This window comes from Podarcis pityusensis (genome assembly GCF_964106645.2).
Source record: "Podarcis pityusensis genome assembly, chromosome: 9".
NCBI lineage: Eukaryota > Metazoa > Chordata > Lepidosauria > Squamata > Lacertidae > Podarcis > Podarcis pityusensis.
Window position 1 is genome coordinate 4,372,021 of NC_138034.1, and position 21,924 is coordinate 4,393,944.

At 42.6% G+C, this 21,924-nt stretch overlaps 1 protein-coding gene across 2 annotated transcripts in view; it reads left to right on the plus strand.

The window, feature by feature from the left end:
• The window catches only part of CC2D2A (coiled-coil and C2 domain containing 2A), a 63,211-nt gene that overhangs the window by 26,632 nt on the left and 14,655 nt on the right, over positions 1-21,924 (plus strand). For both annotated transcript variants that reach the window (XM_081021492.1, XM_081021493.1), the window contains exons 12-25: positions 1,492-1,628; positions 2,848-3,004; positions 4,362-4,606; positions 5,361-5,538; positions 6,901-7,057; positions 9,810-9,957; positions 11,010-11,148; positions 11,516-11,719; positions 12,438-12,530; positions 14,903-14,994; positions 16,325-16,492; positions 18,771-18,876; positions 19,266-19,375; positions 21,701-21,797. In XM_081021492.1, coding sequence (XP_080877618.1) covers positions 1,492-1,628; positions 2,848-3,004; positions 4,362-4,606; positions 5,361-5,538; positions 6,901-7,057; positions 9,810-9,957; positions 11,010-11,148; positions 11,516-11,719; positions 12,438-12,530; positions 14,903-14,994; positions 16,325-16,492; positions 18,771-18,876; positions 19,266-19,375; positions 21,701-21,797 — 2,031 coding nt within the window. The remainder of the gene's footprint in view (positions 1-1,491; positions 1,629-2,847; positions 3,005-4,361; positions 4,607-5,360; positions 5,539-6,900; positions 7,058-9,809; positions 9,958-11,009; positions 11,149-11,515; positions 11,720-12,437; positions 12,531-14,902; positions 14,995-16,324; positions 16,493-18,770; positions 18,877-19,265; positions 19,376-21,700; positions 21,798-21,924) is intronic.

The window sequence follows — 21,924 nt, forward strand, 5'->3', positions numbered from 1 at the left end:
CATAGCTGGTGGTCCAGGCGGCACTTGTCATGTCTTTTCTTTCTTTCTGCCTGTGGGAAATGAAGATGCTGGGCAAGTCCGTTCGGACTTTCTCCTTCAAAAGGAAAAAGAGCAAGAAAGGAAGTTGTGGTTCCTGTTGCTAAGGTCACGCCATGGAGTCCAGCCCTGGCAGCTCCTCTATGTGAGAAAGTCCTTTCTGCTCATGCAAATCTGGATCAAAGTCTTAGTGTTCTGAGCCCCTCATAGGCATGACATCAATGGCATTGTTTCATAGCAGAAGGAGCCGGGTTGTATCCAACTAGGTCATACTCAGAGTAGACCCACTGAAATCAGTGGACTTCAGTTAATCAGCTGAAGTCCATGTATTTTAATGGGTCTACTCTGACTATTAGTTGGCTACAACCCATTGTTCTCAATGGCTTTATTCTGTTTGTGCCTCTATTCAGAAAATAGATAATTAAATATATGGATATAAATAAATTGACTTCGTGGTTTTTTTTAACTGACACAATAATACATACCTTCAGTAAGTATTACTTCATAGGATCACTGTAATTGCTGTTTATGCATGCTGGCTATAATTCAGCCCATAGCCATGTGTATGAATTTTTAGCTTGCACATATTTGGCTTGCACATAATGGGACTTGCACATATTTGTGGGCTGATTGGCAGCCACAACCATTGGCATGTTGCTGATGTGGTTTGTTTTAATGAACTCAATCTGAGCTGGAGATCTCTAGTCGGGGAAATGATAATTGGCTATTAAGAATCACAGAATGCAGGTCCAAGGAGCTGCATCCAGTTATGGGATGGTGGGTTGAGTGTTGAACTAGGACTGGGAAGACCGAGATTAAAATCCCTATCAGTCATGAATCTCACTGGGCAATCTTTGAACAATCACTACCCCTCAACCACATCTACCTTGTAAGGTGGTTGTGTAAACAAAATAGATGGGGTAGAGAGAACCATGAGCAAACTGGAGCAGGAAATGTGGGATAAAAATACAATAAATAATCGATACAATAAAATCTTCGTTTTAATGTTTTGTTTGGTCACATTTCTATTTGCTGTTTTGAGCACCTCCAGTGGAAAGGACAAATAAATACATTTATAATAAACTTTTAAGCGATGACCAAACTAGATGCATCACAGTGTACGTGAGTCCTAAAGGTTTTGGGTTTTGTTTATCTTTCATGCAGCCACAAGGACGTTTTACTTGAGCAGTAGTAAGGGAGAGGGGATGCTTTAATCATTTTCTCTCTTCGCTCTTTCGCCAGTAGCTTTACCCTAATAATAGAATTGCAGAGTTGGAAGGGGCCACCAGGATCATCTATTCCAACCCCCTGCAGTGCAGGATCCCTAAGGCTCAATTGAATCCAGTGCATTGCATTCGAGAAAGTTAAATATCAACACACCATTTGACTTTTAATGGTGCATATATTCAGTGTGTGTTTCCCTCTAATGGCATGTGTGTTTGCGTGCACAGGCAGACAAGACGACTTCGTGATGTTGAGCAAGAAAGAGATCGGACATTGCTTAAGGCCATTATCAAAGTTTGGAAAGAAATAAAATCCCTGCGTGATTTCCAGAAGTTCACTAACACACCCCTGAAGCTCTACCTGAGAAAGTATGTTTTTACAGGAACTTGGTTGTTCGTTGTAGCAGTAAGATAAGATTTAATGCTTCCATTTGGTGCTGATTCATTTCTAAGGTCTAATGTACTACTCTAGCCTACTCATGGGGTTGAATGTTCCTCCAGACCATAACATAAAAAATCCCAACAAACAGAAATCTAGCATGTCAATCAACCCAAAGACTTATTTCAGTTCATTTTTAAATCTTTGTAGCCTACTTTCCCATTAATAGAAACACCCAACGTGCCCAACAAGAGTTTAAGATATTCATTAAAAACAAGTACAGTAAATCAGTTGCAAAATAAAGTGTAACTCGGCAAAACCAACACAGCTGGTGACACTAACCCTGAAGTCCAAAAGACTTCCAAAAATTTTAACCCCACATCAAAAGCCCAAAGGAGCAAAGAAGGCAGATGGAACGGTCAAAGTTGTCACTGCATTAGTGTTACAGGCTACCTCTCCAGTTAGTACTTTCAACAGTTGAGTTTTGTACCAGTTGAAGCAATTTTCAGAGGCAGCCCTAGAAAAAGCATCTTGCTGACATTTAACCTAGAGGTTACCAAGGCCTCCATTAACTGTAGTCAGGCTCCTGCTCCCAAACTATGAACCTTCTTTTTCAGAAAAAAACACATACCCCATCCAAAATAGTCTAAACACCTAAATCTGGATCATTTTCACCCCCAAGCCATAAGTACTTCTATCTTGTATGGAGTAAGTTTTTGCTTGTAGCCCCATCCAACCCTTCATTGATTATCATAGAATCTTAGAGTTGGAACGGACCAAGGGTCATCTAATCCAACCCCCTGCAATTCCAGGCACCAGTGTATTCTATTTACCGTATTTTTTGCACCATAACACTCACTTTTTTCCTCCTAGAAAGTAAGGGGAAATGCCTGTGCGTGTTATGGAGGAAATGCCTACGGGTGGCATGCCTACGGATTTTCCTCCTCTAAAAACTACGTCCGTGTTATGGTCGGGTGCGTGTTATAGAGCGAAAAATACGGTAATTTGAACTAGAATCTGCTGGAAAGGAGATGGCATTGAGACATAAGGCTGAACTAACAACCCCCTCCCAACCTTCTCTTTCTGCAAGGAGGATTTCAGCTCCTCCCCCCTTCCATTTTTAGATTTATCGCAGCTTGTTGTGGTGTCAGAACTCTGATAACCTTAAATTAACCTTATAAGTAATAAATATATTGCTTGTTGTTGAAGGGAAGATGTTGATCAAAGGCTGGACGAGAAGGCATATGAAGCAGAAATTCAGGCTGAAATATCTGAGTTAACAGAAGAACACATTGAAGAGTATGAAAAGAAAATGGAAGAATATAAAACTGAACTTCAAGAGTGGAAATCTTGGAAGAAGGCACAGGTTTGAGAGAGCATAATTGTGTATTTGAACATGCATGGGACAGGCTCAAGACTAGTTATCTAAGCCTGCCCTTCCTTCTTCCTTGCAAAATGGCATTTCTGAGATGAGATGTCATGGCGGTGGAGCAGGAGGGGAGAGGCCCATGAGGAGCTGGGGAATCTTTAAGGGCTGGGAAAACCGTCACTTGAACTTAGCAGAATTTCCCCAAAAGTGGGAGGACAGCTGCACCCCCATATATATCTGTTATTGATAATATTTATAACTACCACAATATTTGTGTGATTTTATGATAAAATAAATCATTTGCATTCAGAAATTATGACCACAGCCAACGCAGTTTCTTTCTTTCATTTTCCAAATCTCTAGTCATCTGCACATTGCAACCTTCCTTGGGTGCCTGTGTTTCTTGAAAACTGCATGACTTTCCTCAGCTTGGCTTAGAGGAGACTGCCTCCTTTGTTCCTGACAGCTGTCTATCATTGCTTTAAAGTCTTTTTACTTTTGAAGAAATCAGTGTCATTGTTTTTAGGGCGAAAAGAAGGACTTTCCTTAAAATCAGCAACTGCACATATCTCAGGCCCTCAACAGTCATCCTTCCGGGCTTCCTTTCAAATAAACCTCAGAGGAAGAAATCATGAAGCTTCTGTGGAGCTTTTTCAGTTCAAAGGCAGCTGGGGAGGCTGGAGAGCAGTGGGAAAATGTTTAATGGGATTGCGGGGTGAGAGGTGTACCACTCATAGCTACCACACAGTGTTACGTTAAATAAAGAGCTCTGAGAAAGAGGCAGAAGAATGGAATCTTTCGCAAGGAAGGAAAGTTTTGAGAAATGGAAGGACACGTTTCAGTACAGCTTTAATTTTTGAACCTTTTTTGTCAGTCTTTGTACAAAGTTTTTCATTCTTGATAGATTTTTTATAAAATGGCTACTTGTTTAATTACTTTTTATCTCACTGTTTTATCTGCCTTTAAAAAAATGTTGTGTTGTGTTGTAAATTTGTGTTTGGATTTAGGTTTTATTGTCTTTAGCTGCCCTGGATCTCAAACACACCCACACCCACACCCCAAGGAATGTGAGATACAAGTTTGTGAATTAAATGACATTGTGTAGATACATATCTGAGCGGCAGAAGATCAGATGAGGAGTAATAGGAAAAATCTATCATAATAATAAGTTCTGCGTGAAACTAAAAAGCGGCTGATGCTAGAAATAGCAAAACTTTCTTTTCTTAGATATTTGGCACTTTTTATTATCAGTTTGGTCACTTCAAAATTATCAGAAGTAACTAATCCAAAGATAGGTCCAGTTTTTATCGATGCTCTCTGCTGAAGGGGGGAAATCTTTTTTTAACACACACAGAAAATCAGAAAGAAAAAGAAGAAGAAAACAAGCCCAAATGCAGATGATGAAGCAGAAGAAGCATCCGAGTGTGTGGAAGGGGAACGTATGAAGCCTGTTCCTCCGCCGCCCATAGTTGACAGGTTGGAGGTGGAACAGGAGGTTCGAGAGAGAGCTGCTAAGATTAGAAGGAAACCAGGAGAATCCATTCTAATTCCTGAGTTGAGCTTGACGGGGAGCGTCACTCCAAACGAGCTTTGTCCTAGGTGAGCTTATGCATGAACATTTTTATGAAGGTAAGGTGGAAATGTCTGTTCAGTTATTTAGCTCATGGTTCATACATCCCTACTTTAAAATGTTAATTTGCAACTCATTGAAATCTTGAGTTACCCTTGCTCTACAAGAAGTCATTGGATGATGTGGTGCAGATAGCAGGTGCAAAGAGCTGAATCTGGATCAAGATTCTATTGTTCAAGTGTGTGTGCAGGGGGGGCTTTAACATTTTGCCCTCCTTTGGTCCCATTCAAGATTGGGCCTCCTACCCCTGGAATCTGCACTACCGAAAGAGATCCATTTGTTTTTAATATGAAGGCTTATAGCCGACTAAGTCCTACCCGTAGAAATTAAGGGGTGCAAGTTGGTCATGTTCATTGATTTCAGTAGGTCTGATCTGAGTAGAACTAGCTTTGGATGCAACCCATCCTTCTTTGGGCAATGCAGATTGCAATGCAAGGGGCCCCATTCTGGATCAGGACCACAGCAGGGAGGCAAAGGGTTAAAGCTGACCCGCACAGGGACACCCAGCGGTCAGATAATCACTGACGGAGAAGGTGGGAAGGCAGCATCCTGTTAACCTACAGCGTGTGGAGGCAATACTTGTTGGGAGCTCTGTCATACTCTATAAATAACAAGTTCTGCATGTTTGAAGTAATAGAAGTCCTGTCAAGCACCCCAAAAGTGAAAGACAACTTTCTGGTGAATATGCACATTTTAAGGTGATCTTTTAAAACTTGTTTCCAGGGCTGAAGTTTCAAGACGCGAAGATGTAAAGAAACGTTCTCTGTTCCTAAAAGTCCTTTTCAATTCAAAAGAGGTGTCAAGAACAGTGTCCCGGCAGATGGGCTCAGACTTTAGAGTTCATTTTGGGCAAATATTCAATTTGCAAATATTCAACTGGCCAGAGAGTTTGAAGCTGCAGGTATGTTGCATATTGGGTTTTTATATATATATATATATATATATATATATATATATATATATATATATATATTACTGTACATAGACATACATACTGAGGTCCTGTGCATTATTTATTTTATATTCCTACAAAGTAAAAAACAACAACTACATAATATTTACCCCAGCATGGTTCACAGAGTAATTTAAACAAAACCTTAATGAAATATTCAATATACCAATTAAAGGTAATAAACAACATAAGCAGTGCAATAAAGCAATTAAAATAGCCCTTAGAACTGCAAAGTAAAACTTTCAGTTCCAGTTTTATGAAGAGTTGTAATGAGGACCTGGCTATGCACAGCTCCATCTCAAAGGAATAGTCACTTGGGCCCAGGGTGGTTGTTTTTTTGTCTTTGTTTTGGTTTTTCCCAAGGAGTTGTCTGGACTGTACCACTTCAGACAACAAGTGGCGGACTTGAAGGACTGAATATTCCTCACAAAAAGTCCATTTACATAGTGAGTTAAGACATCAGAGAAAAGATTTTCCCCCCTGCATTGCAGGGAGTTGGACTAGATGACCCTCAGGGTCCCTTCCATCGCTACAATTCTACAGTTCTGTTATTTTAGCCTAGCACCTGCACCTTCTGGCAGTTCCCTCACTGCGAGAAGTGAGGCTACAGGGAAACCAGGCAGAGGGTCTTCTCAGCAATGGCGCCTGCCCTGTGGAACGCCCTCCCAGCAGATGTCAAGGAAATAAACCACTATCTGACTTTTAAAAGACATCTGACGGCAACCTTGTATTGGGAAATGTTTAATGTTTTACCATTTTTTATGTGCTATAAGCCGCCCAGTATGGCTGGGGTTTAAACAGTAAAATCATTTTCACTTCAGGGTATCTGAAGAAGTGTGCATACACACGAAAGCTTATACCAAGAACAAACTTAGTTGGTCTCTAAGGTGCTACTGGACAAATTTTTAATATATTTTGACTGTGTCAGACCAACACGGCTACCTACCTGAATCTAGTAAAATCATTATTATTATTTGGCTTAGCGTGTTATCAAAAACTGGTCTAATGGTTAACATCTCTCCAGACAAACCACAGGCCGCAGCCAGGGTTTCTCGTATGGTTTACAGCTTGCGGTTCATCTGGGATAGCTCAGCCATGAGTCTGGGTTTGCGTGACACCCTAAGCCAAACCCCAGCTGAGCTCCACATGTTGTAGCATTGGAAAAAACCAAGTGCCCCAGTGCCCACCATCTCTTTCCTGGAAGGCCTCGTGTTTCCTCATTTGTGGTAAGCCATAGCATGACTGTGATTATATGCAAATGAGGGCATAGTGTCTGGAAATGAAAATGGTGTTCTGCTCTTGGCCACACAGCTCTATGAAACGGTTGGGCTCGGCAGTGCTAACCTGTTGGTGGAAGTGTTCATACCAGTCCCTGAGACTACGGTTCTTACTGGGAGAGCTCCTGTGGAAGAGATGGAATTCAGCAGTGACCAGCGTGTGCAACTGGACCATGAAGGCGTGGGAAGTGGTACAGAGTTGTCTTTTAAGTCCAAAGGTTTAGAAGTTGCTCACATGCTTGTTGCAGACCCTGTGTTGGGACATCGTGGGTTGTTTGCTGATCCCCAAAGGTCTCTGGATGCCTATGAGTTAATCTTGATCTTTCAGCCTAAAAGGCCCAGGAGGGAATCATATTTATATAGCAACCTGAGCTCCTTGTATGATGATAAATATAGTTAAAGAAAAGGCATTTATTACCTTATCTCTTTTTATTCCTCCCCCCCCCGCCCCCCGGAACCCTGAATAGAAAGTGTGTGTCCTTGTTCCCCCACCACCACCCATTTTATTTTCACAAACAAGTTCTGCAGTGCAGATTTGGCTAAGGGATGGTGACGTGCCCAAGGTTACCCAGTGAGCATTATAGTTGAGTGGGAGATGAGGATTGAAATCCCAAGTCTGCCTGGTCCACATCCAACACACTGTTCGCTATACTGACACTCTAATTGAGTCAAACAGCTCAATACATACTGCCTTTACTTCTTTATTGGGCTGTAAAAGTCTTATTTTACGATTGTTGGTACAAGCCAGCCAAGAGCTGCATGTGTTCCATATTACACTCATGATTAATTATTTTGATTTTTCTGCAGGATTAAAATGTAGGAAAACACTTCAGGTTTCTTTCGATAAATACTCCCTGGTTTTCTTTTTCCTGTTTCTTTTATGATTATAAGCATTTACAAGGAACCTTCACTTTTTTATTCATTTATTTATTTCTTTATTTATTTCTTATTTACTTACTAAATAGATATTTTGACTAGCTACCGTATTTTTCGCTCTATAACATGCTCCCAACCATAACACGCACATAGTTTTGAGAGGAGGAAAACAAGAAAAAAAATATTCTAAACGAAACAGCGGATGTATGATTTTTGTGGTTCATGCTGTGGCCACAGACATGTGATCTGACGGTGAGTTTGGGGTAGCCCAATGCAAAAATCCTGAGGATCCATGTGGATCCGTGCTTTGTAACCACGTTTTTGCACCACTGCGGCCCCAGGCAACAGTGGGTGCGTGATTTTTTTGGTGCAAGCTGTAGCCATGGACATGCTATGTGATCTGATGGTGAATTTGGGGTGACACAGTGCAAAAATCCTGAGGATCCATGTGGATCCGTGCTTTGTAACCACGTGAATGAAGGAACTGTCAGTAATGTATGGTATCTCCAATACAGTGATGAAGGAAGGGCGGGGGGAGCTCACACTTGTCCTAGGCAAAGCAGCCAACTGCTATAGGCCTAGGTGCCTTCACCCCCCCCCCATTAAATATTTGAGGGAGTCATCCTCCCCCCATGCTGATGGGCATTGCCATTCATATAAGGTACCAGTGTGCATGCACTTTGTCTTGAGATCATTGCAGTCTGTGAGATGGGGCTTACCTGTACCTGTCCCCCCCCCCCCCCAATATTTTATTGAAGTTGGAAGAGTGAGGGAGGGAGGGAAGAGAGATGGAGAGCTCACATTTGTCCTAGGCAAAGCAGCCAACTCCTATGGGCCTAGGTGCCTTCACCCCTCCCATTAAATATTTGAGGGAGTCATCCCCCACCCCCCATTGTGGTATGTGAGTGGGGCTTACCTGGCTGTCCCCCGAATATTTTTTGAAGTTGGAAGAGGGAGGGAAGGAAGAGAGAGGGGGAACTCACATTTGTGCAGCTGCCTTGCCTCGAACTGGAGCAAAAAGAGGAGGAGGAGACTCAGGGACACGAGCCTTGTAAGCCGCTTTGTTTGAATTTACCGGTGAGGTGCTGGGGGAGGGACGGAAGGGGATGCCCTCTTTGTCCCTCCTTCTGGCTCAGTGTAAAGAAGGCAGAGTAAGAGCCGCTTACATTTGTGTAAGGGAGAGCCATAGAGCAGGCAGACACTGAGAAAGAGAGGCTGTCTCCCTTTCCCCACCTTGGCTTTTACACGCTGCGCACAGCTCTTGCCAGCTTCCGAGCTGCCTCCCTTCTCCCACCTCGCCAAAAAGCCATAGAGCAGGCAGACAGGAGGAAGAGAGGCTGTCTCCCGACACTCAGCGGTTGCTCAGCTGTTGCCGGCTTCTCAGCGAGCCAAGCGGAGGAAGAGAGGCTGCCGAACAGCCAGCAAGAGCGGCTCCTGCCTGCCTGCATTCGCTCCATAACGCGCACACACATTTCCCTTTACCTTTTGGGGGGGGGGGGGACTGAGTGTTATGGTGCGAAAAGTACGGTATATTTCCTAGAATTTGAGTTTCTAATCTGTTCAGGATGTCCTGAAATTTTGGAGAGCTCATGAGATCAGCCTATATGACCCATTTGGGGAATTTTCATGTCTAAATTTGACATGGTATCCAATGCCATTCTATAGGGCAGGAGTGGAGAGGGGTGGTGGGCTAAATCTTTAGGACACTCCCCACTCCAGCCTTGGTGGCCTCTGTAACATATAGGTGGAGTAGCCTACCTATTGTGACCCTGATGTCTAGTGATCCATTCACTCAGGAAGTGTGATCTGGGCCACTGACTAGCTAGCATGTCCCTGGCATGTAAGAGTTAACAAACTGGTTTGACGAAATCACCATTTGGTGAGTTTGGACAAAGCAACAAAGCAACAAATTTGCTGCTAACCAAGAATGGAAATGTTAAATCTTCTTCCTATTCTTGTGAAAAGGGTGTGGAGCTTGAGATTTCTGGCCACTCATGCATGTAACAACAAGCCACATTTTTGTTTGCTACATCTGATCACGCTAATGTGTTTGGTCTCTCATTGCAGGTGTACCATTTTCATTTGAAGCCGATGGCAGTAATAAAATTATTTTAATGACCTCAGGCAAAGTGTCCTGCAGTGTTTCCTGGGCAGTTGGAGAAAACGGGATACCCTTAATTCCACCAGCATCACAGAAGAATGCTGGAATCTCAAGGTAAATGAACTTCAGCAAGCATTTCAGAAACATTTTTAGTATATGCAGTCAGATAAATCATTCTATGGGCAAGCAGTTTCATTTTAATATCTGTTTGGTCATAAAGTAATAGAAACCCGTCTGCTCACTGCCTATAAAAGGCATTTTATTTATTATGCATGATTTCTAATTCTAGTTGTACTCAGAGTAGGCCTGTTGAAATCTCTGTACTGACGTACATTGATTTCAGTGGGTCTTCTCTGAACATGACTAACATGATAGACCACTATTCATCAACAGAGCTCAAGGCCCAGTACATGGGTTTCTAGGCTGTCTCCATCTAAGTACTGACCAGACTCAGATGTAAATTTCAGCAGATTTCCAGTATCATATGCCTTAAGACCAAGCCTTTCCCCTAGATATAGTTTGCTGGTATTCTGCAAAGCTCAAGGTCTGTCCATTTGTCTCCCTTATGTTAATAATATAAGAGTTTTGCTGAAATTAAAAAAAGTTTGGTACCTTTTTGCGTTTTGTGGAGAACTACACAAAACCGTATTATTTTTCTTTACCTCAGATGAAGGGTGTTATGTAAATATAATTAATAATAATAATAATTAACCCAATTAGGGAGTAGGGGGCGTATGCTGCCTCTTTTTTCACTGCCCCCCAAGAGTTGTAGGTTGAACTTGTGTAGTGGAGAGTCCCTGTAGTTGCCTCGTCTCTCTGTAAACTTAAAACTTGCCCTTTATTTATGCCCCAGTGCGCAGGGACTCCTTAGGAGACAAATCAATACAGAAAAACTTCTTGGAGTTCTAGGACATTTTAGTTGCTGCTGTTGTTGTTGTTTAAGTTAAGCAATTAGGAATACTGAGAAGTGAGTTTCAAAATGTACCCTTTGGGGTACAAATAAAAAGGCAAATGAACTAAGTTTCCAAAGTACAGAAACCCATACCTATTAGAACCATGGATTGTAGGACAAGTGTCACTTATCTGGTCCCAGAAAGAATAGGCTAATTTCTTTTAACTTTGTGTTTGTTTGTTTTAAAAAATATTACTAAATGTTGTCATTTCAGTGCTTTAAAGAATATTGATGCCATTGCATCAATTGGCACATCGGGGTTGACTGACATGAAGAAACTTGCCAAGTGGGTAGCAGAGGCAAAGCTCGATCCAAACGACCCCAGCAATGCTGCTCTGATGCAACTCATAAAGGTAAGAATGGCTCCGTGAAACATGGTGCTGAAACCTTGGATTTGCAATCCCAGCTCCCTCTGCCTCCGGAGTTTCATAGAGAATTTCCTGCCCAGTGCTGAGAGAGCTATGCCGTATTTCTGCATATGGTTGAATAGTCACAGATTGCCACGTTGGGTTCTTGGTCTGCAACTAATTTTTGCAGAGGGGGTGGGCCAGAATGTTGCTCCCTTATGTCCTCAATATCTCTCTTCCATCTGGGTTGGCAAGGAGGTAGAAGCTGGGCCGCATCCAGGAGGAACCGTGTGCTGATTCCCAGTGCAAGGGGTGGGTTAGAAGCCACCTAAATTTGCAACACCTTTCCATAAACTTAACATTTATTGTTTAGGTTGCTACAAGCGGCGATGCTTCCGTTCCTGATTTCTTCAGGCTGGAGCAGCTGCAGCAAGAATTTAATTTTGTTTCTGATGAGGAGTTTGACAGATCTAAAAGATTCCGGCTTCTCCAGCTCAGAAATAGCGAAGTGGCTGAGTTTCGAAGTTATAAGTGCATCCCATTGTTGGAAAGAGAAATCAGCGAAAGAATCTTCCAGGTCAGACGTCACCTAAAATGGTTGGGATTAAGTTCATCAACTTTTGGATGAAGTATCCTCCTGTTAAATAGATTCACTGCTGCAGTCTGTTAAAAACCCAGTGAACCTCATTTTAGAGTGTTCAGAGCAGTTCTTCCCAAACTTTGTTAAGACCACTGCCCCACTGGTTCCATAAACTCATTCCCAATGTCCCCTTACCCTGTCCTATAAAAAGCAGCATTTAGTATAGTGGTTTGCACAACCCAGTAAGGAAGATAACAACACAGTAAAATTCAAAACAATTAACAATTAATTGCACATTTATCAATTGCACATTTTCAAAATCCAGTCAAAATTATTACATTAAATTAGATTAATTCCACTGGGGGCAGGACCACCCACTTTGGGAACCGCTGGTTTACAGGATGGTGGTAGTATAATACATTTGAAGCAGAAAAGTCCAGGACTACATTTAAAAAAAAAAAAAATCTGACTATTTACTTGGATCGCTAAAATTCTAGTTTCTTACTCATCTTTATCACTTGACCACCCTTTCATTAGTTTGCATGCATTTCTTGGAGGGTGTTTAGGGCTCCCTGCCCCTCCCAAAAAAGTGGGATTTTCTGTTTATACCTCAGGGTCCCTTTTAAATCCCTTTGAAGCCCCTTCTCTGCCTGACAGCACCAGAAGTGATATAGAACATTTAAAGAGCTCGTGGTTGTTGGCATTTTCGTTTTAGGAGTACGAGAAAAGATTGCGTGAGAGGGATGTCGTTGATACTAAAGACCATCTGGATGCACACAGAGCATTGGTTGCAAAGTACCTCCAAAAGGTAGGAGGCAAAATAGAGTCTTTCTTTTTATTATGCACAATTGTTTATTTTGGCAAGAACTGTGCTGGAGTGTGTGTATTGAAGTCTTCAGCGGCCACCCTCTGTAACTTCTGCACTCTGGTTCCTTTGATGCAAAGGGCCAAATTAGATGTTAATCAGGAGACATGTGAATACCTTGAAGGCACTTGCATACGCTCCCTCAGCTGTGACATCTCCAGTTTGGTTCAGCAAGTTCCTTTTGGGTATCCTGACATTGTGAAACATTGCAAAGCTGCCAATCCAAAAGGATGAATTAAGAGATAACACCTGCGCGTCCAATGAGCTGTATAAATCAAATGCTGAATACAGAGACAGTTATTAGTTTCACAGTTGTTAGTTTCTGCTTTGTGGTCTTGTTCCTTCAAATACAATACAATGGTATCTTGGGTTAAGTACTTAATTCGTTCCGGAGGTCTGTACTTAACCTGAAACTGTTCTTAACCTGAAGCACCACTTTAGCCAGTGGGGCCTCCTGCTGCCACTGCACCACCGCTGCACGATTTCTGTTCTCATCCTGAAGCAAAGTTTTTAACCCGAGGTAATATTTCTGGGTTAGCGGAGTCTGTAACCTGAAGTGTATGTAACCTGAAGCGTATATAACCCGAGGTACCACTGTAATCTCCCAATGGTATGTGTTTTTAGTTCTTTGGGGTGTTTTCCCCCATGAAAATGTGTACTGGGGGCTGTAGTCAGGAGCAGAAGTGATAGCCAAGGCCTTCAAAGCAGGTTAATGTCTTCCACCTGAACGGCGAATCTTATCTGGCTGTTGCTTATTATGCTTGGGGGACGGGGGGCTGTTAGGTTGCTCCTGTTCAGTTATCTTGTTTGTAGGCACATACAGTTTGTAGGCACATCCATCTGTCATGGATGCTTTACAGTGGTACCTCGGGTTACATACGCTTCAGGTTACATACGCTTCAGGTTACAGACTCTGCTAACCCAGAAATAGTGCTTCAGGTTAAGAACTTTGCTTCAGGATGAGAACAGAAATCGTGCAGCGGCGGCGCAGCGGCAGCAGGAGGCCCCATTCGCTAAAGTGGTGCTTCAGGATAAGAACAATTTCAGGTTAAGAACAGACCTCCGGAACGAATTAAGTACTTAACACGAGGTACCACTGTACTCTGTTTTTAAAAACGATTGTGTACTGTGCTGCGTGTCCTGTGGGTTGTTAGGCAGCCTAAGAGTATTTATATAGATAAATAAACCCCCTAATTGGGTGTTTTCAAACAGTCCTTAGGTTGGGTGGGGAGCAATCTTATGGGAAGATCTGCCAGGTTGAGTGGTTTAGGACGCATTGTATCTCCAGCTCAGCCCAGCTTAGCTGGCGTTTAGTCCTCAGCCCGGTCTTATACCTCAGTGTAACTTGCTCATCCTGGCTTAGCTATGGCCAGTATAAGTCCCCCAAAGGGGGCATTCCGGGGATGTGGTGGTGGTGGGACCAAAGAGATGAGACTTAGGCTGGATCCTAAGCCTCTTCAGCTTGGTCATATGACCTGGCAACCTAGCATAAGATACTATTTTAAAGACCAATTTCCCCATCTTTCATTGCTTAGGCAGAGCAGGCTCAGTACTGAGCAGAGCTTGCCTCTAGTGTAACTTTAAAGATAAAGGACCCCTGACAGTTAAGTCCAGTCGCGGACGACTCTGGGGTTGTGGCGCTCATCTCTCTTTACTGGCCGAGGGAGCCGACGTTCGTACGCGGACAGTTTTTCCGGGTCACGTGGCCAGCATGACTAAGCCGCTTCTGGGAAAACCAGAACAGCGCACGGTAACGCCATTTACCTTCCCGCCGGAGCGGTACCTATTTATCTACTTGCCCTTTGACGTGCTTTTGAAAATCTAGGTTGGTAGGAGCTCACCCCGTCGTGGGGATTTGAACTGCCAACCTTCCAATCGGCAAGCCCTAGGCTCTGTGGTTTAGACCACAGCGCCACCCACGTCCCTTCACCATCTTAAATTACACCAGCCTGCCTTACGCTCGCTTCTTGTGCATAGGAATCCATCCTTTGTCATGGCCAATGGCTAGTACAATAAAGTTATTTGATTTGGATTGGATTGCATCCTTGGTTTCAACTTAGCCTAACGATTGCTGAGGAAAAAGTAGTGAATAAAATGCATAAAAGTGTGTTTACAAAGTGAAATAGGTGACACTACACAGCCCACTAAGAAGCAGCTCTTAGCATATGCTTTGAGTTTGTGAAATAATTGGTTATGTAAGTACAGGCTGTAATCTTTGACCTGCCTTGTTGAGAAGTAAATGAAGATCCCTAGAATTCTACTCCAATGTCTTTTAAGTGATTTCAGATTCAAAGTAAGTTTTCTTTTCTTTTCAGGTTAGGGAATCAGTCATTAACCGATTTCTGATTGCAAGGCATCATTTTCTCCTTTCCGATCTGGTCAATGAAGATGAGATCCCTACTCTTGGGTAAGGAAGAAAATGGAAAGTTAGATCAGAATCATAATAATGTTCAAGTCAAACACATTTCTGTTTTATTAAGTTCTTGATTTGTATTTTTCCCAAGCTCTCTTTTCACCTGCAATTCCTTTTTGTCGTTTTAAAGTGGAAGATTTCTGCAAGGTGTCACAAACATCTCTGCAAGCAAATGATATCTGACTTTTACACAAATGTGTATGCTTTTGAAATAACATAGGGGCCAAATTCAGCCCTGAAGGCTTCTCTGCCTGGCCCTCAGGACTGCCCTCATCCCACACCCCTTCCTGCCCCCTGGCTGAGATGTGGCCTTGAACTGTGAGAATGCCCTCCTGCTTGCAGGAACCTGTGAGCTTTCCTTTGCGGGGTTGGAATGTCACCTGCTTACAAAGCTACAATAATTGCGCCAACCACTTTTTTTCAGCCACCACTAGCATGCAGCCAGTGCTCTGTGACTTTGGCCTAGGCTTGAGTTGTCCTTAAGAATCTCAGCGCAAGAAAAGGGAGTGGGGAGTTTCATGTGTTTTGCAATGTTTCAGGAATGACCTCAGCCAGACTTTGGCTGAAATATAGTGTTTTAGAGCATTATGCCACTGCCTTGAGCTAGTGAGGAGCTTACTAAGACTTGCATAGTTTTATTTATACGTTTAACTGCTCATCCATGCATGCTTAGGTAATTATCATTCCATACATGCAGATGTGACAGAAAACACCTGTCAGGCTGTATTTCATGCTACAGAAAAGGGCAACATTAGGCACACATTCCCCTCCCCCCTTCCCCCAAGTGACTTGTAAGGAGAGCAGCTGAGATTTCACACACACACTTTCATTAACATGGGAATTTGACTATGATTCTTATTTGTTATTTCTGGGAAGTTTTCAGATAACTCGTCTGTTGTATGCATGCATTTGTTTTTGCTTGGGATTCTCTAGAGTTTGTAACATACAAATCCACATAACTGTGTTTTATTCTTGGTTTTTCTTTTTGTCCTGCTTTGCCTTCTGTTAAGTTCTGATGGCCCAGGGTATGTCATTATGCATCTGTTAATTTCTGCTTCTCTGTTGGTGGTTGCTTTTGCTATGATACATGCATCCAAACAGGCATGTTTTGTAGAGTACTATCATTGCTTATATGCCATATGTATCATACGGTGTAAGCTCTTATTTATACCTTCCCATATATATTTCCTGTCTGTTTTTCCTTTACTTTTTATGTCAAATAACATTGCTAATTACCTTTTTAATACAAAGTATTTTATCATTTATTATAATAACAGAAAAAGTTACATGTGCAAATCTATTTAACTCTGCTTTTTATAATTAGCATTTTGGGACTCAGCCTGTTTAAATTGGCGGAGACAAAAAGACCCTTAAAACCAAGACGAAAAGAGAGGAAAAAAGTAACTGTGCAAAATCTCTCAGACGGTGACATAAAACTCTTGGTGAACATCATTAGAGCTTATGAGATTCCCATTAGAAAGCCTGTTGGGAGGTATGGAACTTTCTTTCCATTTTTCTTCACACACAAATTGTCTTTCCTGAGAAACATGTATGGGTTTTTTCTTTGCTGTCTTTAGAAGGCTGATCAAGGTCTTCATTTTCTGAGGATCCTTTGAGTAGATCACTTAGTCGATGGATTTTGCTGCTGGTTTTTTTTTTTGCACTGATTTATTTGTTTATTTTAAGTGTTTTCAGCACTATCTTTTGTATACTGTTTTGATGTTTTTATCAAAAAGGTATAAATTATTTATCCATCTCTATCTTAGTGTAAATAAAGTACAAATCCCTTGGGGCTTCTATCTCTAAACTCTAACCCACACCAACCTCATAACATGTGAAGATAAAAATGGAACAGTTTCTTGTACTCTGAGCTTCTTGGTAGGGTCCAAACAATTCTGACCCCCTCCAAAAAAAATAAAAATAAAAATCCAAGTCATTTTGTTTTATTGGCTATTTGCTCAAACTGGTTCTTCTTCATGGTCCAAAAATGCAGTAGCCCTAGGACTGCACAAGCAAGGGGAAGGCACACGTTGGCATCTGCCACTAGCCAAAGCACCAAGGGGCACAAGGAGACTGCAGCCCCTGCCTGCTAGGAAGAGTCAGTGTGCAGCAGCTCTGAAAAAGGCAAATGGCACACTAGGGTGGTCAGTAGGACAAGGATTGAAAAGAAAACTGATGACATAACACCACTATACAAACTAATGGTGCAATCACACCTGAAATAATGTGTACCCTTCTGGTCAACTCACCTCAAAAAGATATTGTGGATGCATCAGTATCATATTGGAGCATCCAGCCTATTTTGGACTGAATACACCTTAAATTCCATGTTTTCTAAAATTATTTCCCTTCACAGAGTGTATATTTTGGGTGCATGAATCACAGGTTCTTTTCCTGGCAGAGAGTTGAGTGTGCTACACCTTTCTCAGTCCCCCGTTTCCATTTGCTCTGTGCTCACTTACCCACTCTGAAAGATGGAGATGGGCATGGAAGAGACTTGATCTGGATTGTGGCTATTCCTTCAAATAAGATCAAGAACCTTAGTCTTTAGTGCTGCAAAGTCTTATTTATGAGAGGTGTATTTGCAACAAACTAGCTCCTGTTGTTCGGTCCCTGCTCCTGCCAACCTAGCAGTTCGAAAGCACGTCAAAGTGCAAGTAGATAAATAGGTACCGCTCCGGTGGGAAGGTAAACGGTGTTTCCGTGCGCTGCTCTGGTTTCGCCAAGGGGCGGCTTAGTCATGCTGGCCACATGACCTGGAAGCTATACGCCGGCTCCCTCGGCCAATAAAGCGAGATGAGCGCCGCAACCCCAGAGTCGTCCATGACTGGACCTAATGGTCAGGGGTCCCTTTACCTTTACCCTTTATATAAACAGTGTAACTAAATAAAATTAGATAAAAGCAGAGCGTGATCACTTAGCCTGGAATAACTGGCATGATGGATCCAGATCATGATTAGGACAGATGTTCCTTTTACTCAGGGTCCCCTTGGCACACACTGTGGAGCTCTCAGTACATTGTTGAGTCTCCATGTCTAATGGCCTTTTCCCAGTCCACACTTTGGCTTTCGACTTCTATCCACACTGACATCCTTTGTCCAGAACTGGCAGATCCAGACCATTGGCAACCAGGATCTTTTCCTCCTAAGGAGCGGCAGATGGAGTACCTGTCTCTTAGAGATGGTGAGGAATGCTCATCCTTTGGTTTCTGTAGCTTCCATCCTGATTTTAGTGTGGTTGCACCATAAGGTGAGATTTGTGATCTGCCCATTTTGGTTAAAGGATCTACTCATGCTTCTGAAACACTCTTGACAACTCCTGTATTGCTTACCTTGGCAATGTTATTATAGGAAGAGCATAATTCAATAGCATACATTTCCTTATATTGTTTGAATAGTAAGAAAAAGTGAAAACATCAAAAGCTACATAACATGCTAATTTTAATACTTACATATTATTGTTAGCAAGCCTAACAATACATTTACCGTATTATATTTATATAAAAGTGTATTACAACTTCAGGCAGCCTCATTTTGATTGGAATTATATTACATCTGTAAGTAATGTTTTTAAAAAATCCCAGGGAAAAACATTGCAGCAGAAAAACATCTGCCCTGCAAAGCTTTCTTACAAAGGTAGTGAATATATATATATATATATATGTATAATTTTTTTGCAGAATTATATTTTATTCAGTTTTCAGTGTACCTGTATTTTTTCATGGTCTTCTTGGAAATTCACTGTGATTTAAAAAATTTCTTCTTCTCTAGCAAGCTTCAGCAGCCATCTAAATCATCATGGTCCTTCAATGAGATGTTTGCTGCTTCTGCCCCCCCACAGAGCCCAACCCACAGCGTAGACTGGGCCTTTAATCAGGTAACACCAAGCACCAGCCAGACGCAAGTTTGGAAACTGCTATTTCAGATCTGACTGTCAGTATAGAAAAAAACCCAAAACATTTATTTTAGAAATATATTTCATGAGTTTGCAGCTATTTTTTTTAAAAAATCATAGAAAAATGGGGTTTGCTGTCTCCTGTTTCCTTACAACTCCTCAAGGTAATTCAGTTTGGTTCCATATCTTCTTATACTAATCTCAAAGTAATGGAATATTTATCCTTTTCTGGAAAGCATAATTCATACACTTTAGCAATAATCAGATGATTGGTAACCATCTTGGAAAGTTAATACTTGCCATTAAATAATTTGCAAGCATCCTTCTGCACACTTTGGAAAAACATGAGTGCTTTGTCTGTTTCATTGTAGGTCTTAGTCCGACCTTTTGTAGAAGTTTCTTTTCAGCGAACGGTTTGCCGAACAACCACTGCTGAAGGACCAAACCCAAACTGGAATGAGGAGCTTGAACTTCCATTTAGGTGTGAATGCATCTTCTGAAATGTTTAATTCTCTGCCTCGTGGTATGACAAATGATAGCCTAGTGTGAATGTTTAAGTACTCCCCGCTCTCTCCGTATAACCTAAATAGCTAGCTTTTGACTTCTGAATTCAGGAACACTGTTGAGGCGGCAGGGTAAGGCCTCAAGCCTTTTTCTGATATTGGTGTCACCAGTGTATGGTGGTGCTTGAGTCCGGCTTTCTCGCTGCCACCACCATGAGATCTCTGTTTGCACTTGCTTTCTCTTATTAAAACAGATGGCTTCCATTGGCTTGTCAGAGAGAAAGAAAAGATGTGTAGTTGAGATGGGCAGTCAATAGAATTGCCCCTTCCCCAGGCTCTGCTAATCCCAGTTTCAAGAGAAATGCGGTGGATGGGCTCTACTCCATCTCATAAGCATTCCGATAGCAATTCCACGAACTGCTTTCCATAGAAGTTAGTGAGATGCGCTGATGTACCTGATGTATCTGGCAAATGGAGTTTGCGCACCACTGCTCCTTCTTGGTCTGCGACCTAGCACTGATTATCAATGTGCTCGATATTTGAGCAACATGAAACATTCCTTAATATGTACTGAGTTGAATAGGATCCAAAATGCAGCAGTCTGATTGGTCCTAGAACAATAGGATCCAGAATGCAGCAGTCTGATTGGTCTGCAGGAGCCACCCAATCCAACTCCAGGTGGAAGTGAATCCGCAACCTGATTGGCCTACAGGAGAATCCCGGAATTAGCCAATCACGTGGGGCCCATTGCGTAAATAATGTATATAAAGCAGACATTTCGGGGGGACTTCCATTCCTCATTACTATGAGCTGAATAAAGAGCATGAAATCCACACTTGACTCCCAAGTATATTTCACTCCTGAACACAGGAGAACTTTTTCACTGGCTAAGTTAAATGCTTTTTTGCCACCAGCATTTATGGAAAGTTAATCAGGCTACCTGAGCACCTGACAGATTGTCCTTATTAAAGCAGCTTGGTGTAAACGTTCGTTCAGGTTATTCTCGGCTGCAATTTTTGGCGGGGCATAAGAACCTGTTTCATCTCAGCTTGGGAAGATTCACTTGGAGTTTAATTTTATGTCTCAATTTTAATGACAGATTCCAACCAAGATCTCAGAAAGATTATTTCTATAGCCATGAAAATCAGGTCACCTTTGTTAAAGGGAAGATGAGTTCTGAGTAGATTATCTGTATTTTTAACTAGTTGGATTTTGTTATACTTTTGTTTGAAAAGCCACTTTTTGTTTGCGTTTATACCGTATTTTTCGCTCTATAGGACACACTTTTTCCCCTCCAAAAATTAAGGGGAAATGTGTGTGCGTCCTATGGAGCGAATGCAGGCTCCGGAGGCTATGCATTGCTTTCACTGAAGCCTGGAGAGCGAGAGGGGTCAGTGCGCACCGACCCCTCTCGCTCTCCAGGCTTCAGGGATAGCCACCTGAAGCCTTTGGAGCGCAGCGGGACCTCGCGCTGCGCTCCAAAGGCTTCAGGGTTAGCTGCGCAAAGCCTCCGCAGGGCAGCGGGGTGCCTTCACCCCGCTGCCCTGCGGAGGCTTCAAAGGCTGTCCCTGAAGCCAAAACAGCGAGACGGAGCGCTGCGCAACGCTCCGTCTCGCTGTTCTAGCTTGGGGATGGCTGCGCAAAGCCTCCGCAGGGCAGCGGGGTGCCTACATCCCGCTGCCCTCCGGAGGCTTCACGGGCTGTCCTAGAAGCCTCTGCAGGGCACGGGGATGAAGGCTCCCTGTGCCCTGTGGAGGCTTCGCACGAAGCTAGAACAGCTAGAGGAAGCGCTGCGCAGTACTCCCTCTAGCTATTCTGGCTTTTGGATGGCCCCGCAAAGCCTCCACAGGGCATGGGGATGAAGCCTCCTCATGCCCTGTGGAGGCTTCGCGCAAAGCTAGACCAGCTATCCCAGCGGCTATCCCAGAAGCCAGAACAGCAAGAGGCTATCTCAGAAACCAGATCCCTCTTGCTGTTCTGGCTTCTGGGATTCAGAATTTTTTTTTTCTTGTTTCCTCCCCCCCCAACTAGGTGCGTCCTATCGTCTGGGGCATCCTATAGAGCGAAAAATGCGGTATATATATATTTTCCTTTCTTTGTTCTGGTTGCCTTTGTACTCATACACTCTATCTGATGTTTATGGTCTATATACCAAATAAATAAACTGAACTGAAGGAAAGAGGGGGAGGAGCAGGGAGGAGTGAGAGGGAAGAGGCACATAAACTGGAACTATATCTGTATGATTGCAAATTGTACAGAGTTTTTATTTCAGACATTTCTCTCATTTTTTTATAATGTTGCAGAGCCCCAAATGGTGACTACAGCACCTCCAGCTTGCAGTCAGTGAAGGATGAGATCTTCATTAACATTTTTGATGAAGTATTGTACGATGTCCTAGAGGTAAAAAAACACCAAAATCTGAAGAATTATGTTGACTGTGTATGCATAATAAGGAGGTCAAGGTATAAAGAGCCTGACATGTTTGCCCAAATGGAGTCCAGTGATGAAAAGCCTCTGGAATCCGCCC